General features: G+C 39.6%; 1 protein-coding gene across 2 annotated transcripts in view; it reads left to right on the forward strand.

Annotated features, from left to right (window-relative positions):
* The window catches only part of LOC118406547 (sodium-dependent lysophosphatidylcholine symporter 1-B-like), a 12,105-nt gene extending 11,199 nt beyond the window's left edge, over window positions 1-906 (forward strand). For both annotated transcript variants that reach the window (XM_035806633.1, XM_035806634.1), the window contains one exon: window positions 608-906. In XM_035806633.1, coding sequence (XP_035662526.1) covers window positions 608-665 — 58 coding nt within the window. In that variant the 3' untranslated portion in view covers window positions 666-906. The remainder of the gene's footprint in view (window positions 1-607) is intronic.
* The last annotated feature ends 2,215 nt before the right edge of the window (window positions 907-3,121 follow it).

Consider the following 3,121-nt stretch of genomic DNA (forward strand, 5'->3'; position numbering starts at 1 on the left):
TTGATTCTGCAGTTGGAGTACTTCTGAACGCGCATGCGCAATGAGATGCAAATCTAGGAAATACAACAAAAGTGAAGACATTTTGAACAAAGCGCGTCTGAACTCCCACTTTGGTGTAAATATGATTGGGCAGGCTAAAGGGAAGGATTGGAATGAGCTCCACCCTCCAATACCGTGCTAAACGCTAGTCTCCAAGCAGACCCTACGGTGCCTTAGAAATAGTATCAAAGCTGGCCCGTTTGACTCCCTTAGCCGGCTATCTCCCTTTGGCCGGCTATACTCCTTTGCCAGCTTTGATACTATCTCTAAGGCACCGTTGGGTCTGCTTGGAGACTAGCTAAACGCAGCATGGATACAACTACCCACTGCTAGCCTCTACCAGGCTCCGTGGTTTGATGGTCTAATTGTCGAAATTGGACAAATAGAGTCAATAGTACGCTAGGGGAGTCAGCCGGCAGAGTAGGTCCATTTTTCAAACCACGTAGAGGCTAACCCACTGCCCCTGCAGCCTCGAAAAGGTCATGAGACCTGTACCAATCGTAGGGTACTAGCCTGTGTTATGTTAAGATCAGCATAAGCTAAATTTGTGCCTTTCCTCTTTCGACAGAAAAAGCAACTCCCTACAACCTGACGAGACCCAGAGAAACGGAAGCGCACCAATATGACTGGAAAAGTTATTATGCCTGAGGAGTCTTCAAGGCCAGAAGGATTACAGGAAGAAAACAAACTTCTGTCTTCAGAACTGGACTTGTCTGTACTTTTAGATTGTAGTGATATGAAGCTTGAGGAAATGCCACAGGAAACTGAGAAATTTGGCTTTTCAGAATATTTTACAATATCGTACTATTTTATCAAGAGGCAGGTTCTTGATAAATGCATGACACGTGTTTTGATGTCAAATTCTCCCCCAAAGCGCACCAAACTCTATCCACAGGTGGTTGCAACACTGAACTGAAAGCGCCGCCCAGTGACAGAGAGCAGTACTACAGCCATGAAACTTCAGCAATCTCCAATGCGGTTCAGCATGCACAAGAGGTGAATACGCAGAACATTTTCCCAAAAAGCAACTTTAGCTTCTCCTCAGCAAAAGCAATCTGTCCTGACACATGTAAAATCTTTGCAAACACATTACTAAGTATTTTACTGCCAATCGGCATCTAGTGAAGATGATGAGCAAATCCTGCAGTACTGGTAGGCATTGCTAGATGTCGCTGTGAGACCGTCAGCATAATTTAGACCTTGCAGAAAACATGACGAAGCACACGTAAAAAATATCGGCATATTTAGCTTCACTCGAGTACAAACACATTGAACTGTACTTAACTGTTTTTTCTACATCCAAAGGCATTATGATACTGTCTTGAACTTCACACACATTCATACATAACAACATACACTCACAATCTCACCCACTTGCACATTTACTCAGTAACATATCTGATACACACTCACTCTCACTGCATACACACACACATATACACAAATTCTACAACACACACACAAACATTGTACACACACACACACACACACAGACACACACAAACTGGTCAAGGCTTTGCTTCAACTTTTGTTTATTGCACGAGTATCACATTCAGATCAACTGAACGAGAAGACAAAAATCATTTGTGGCAACTCCTATGAAAGCATCAGGTCCAGATAACAGAACAGAACTTAGACATCTGTGACAAAATCTCTAAATCTCCACTGGTCTTAAATATCAACAAAAGTGAGCCAATTTCTGCTCAGTTTAGAAACTGTCTAAACCTCATGCATTAAGTGTCTTCTGATTGGTAGATGGAGATGTGCCAATTTTGGAATGGTGATTGAGAAAACCCTTTGAAATAAGCAAAACAAGTCTAAGCATTCCGTAGTCACTTTTAGCTATGCCATTGGCTATTTCATGCAATCTTGTCCAAAAATGATGTGTGAATTGCAATTAGCATTGTACATAATTTGTACAAACACAATGAATATTACCATGTACCTTACAAGTACAAAACAGGTCATACTGCCATACACATGTTGTGTACATGTATGTTAAAAACAATCTCAGAATAGCATGATAAATTCCTCTTTTCCCAAGTAAGAATTATTCATATCCTTTTAAATGACAAAAGAAATGAAAGCACATCATATTTGTAAGGATCAACAAAAATATTGATGTGACCATCATAAACGTTATGAATGACCATCATAAGATGGCTTTTGTTTCATATGTACCACACCCAGGCTTTTAGCTAGGATTTTTTCATAGGGTGTCCAAATTTCTTGCCATTAGGCGCGAGTATTGTAGGGGGTCTGGGGACATCCTCACTCAGAAAATTTTGAAATTTATAACTGTCTGAAACATCATTTCCCACATTTTGAGGTGCAAATTTGGGGGAATGAAGCAAATTTACAGGCCAAATGTGACCTGCAGCATCACTGGCGAATCAGAATTTCATGCTTGTCAGAGGATCTGCTCCCCATTGTAAGGGTGTACAATTTGTGTTATTTTTTTTAACAGGGTGTACATTGTAGGCCTGTACACCTACCTGGCTAAAAGCCTGATGGACACAAACATTGCATGAGGAAGGTTAGATATACAGATCATGTAAATCAGCAAAATCTCTTCGAAACAATAAAACCAACTGTTGTAAATTCAGAGTGACTTTTACATAAATAACAATAGCCTTGGCACTTAAACTTACCAGTTACTCAAACTGAGTATCTACAGAGTACTTTCTGTAGAATGTGGCCAACTTGGTGCATCTTATAGGATTTCTCATATTCCTAATAATTCAATTTTATACATCCAGTCTGCTATAAAATTAATGTAAAAAAACTGCAGTGTCCAAAGTGGCTCTTTGCACTCAAAACAAGAATCAAATCTCTTTTAACATGGCTTGATTTGAAAACAATAAATTTACAGCTACTAATGCATGTTAATATCATGAGCATAACTTCTCATGGTTTCCTTAATGTATTACCTTTTGAACCTATAACATTAGCTTAGATTTGATGCAACACAGCCATTATTGTTTACGACAATTAACTTTCCTATGAGCATTGTAGTCTCTGCCAGACTCCGGATCGCTGGAAAATCGTAGAAATGGAACAAATAGAGAGGAATATAACCGGC

The sequence above is a fragment of the Branchiostoma floridae genome, chromosome 19 (assembly GCF_000003815.2).
Source record: "Branchiostoma floridae strain S238N-H82 chromosome 19, Bfl_VNyyK, whole genome shotgun sequence".
In the NCBI taxonomy this organism is placed as follows: domain Eukaryota; kingdom Metazoa; phylum Chordata; class Leptocardii; order Amphioxiformes; family Branchiostomatidae; genus Branchiostoma; species Branchiostoma floridae.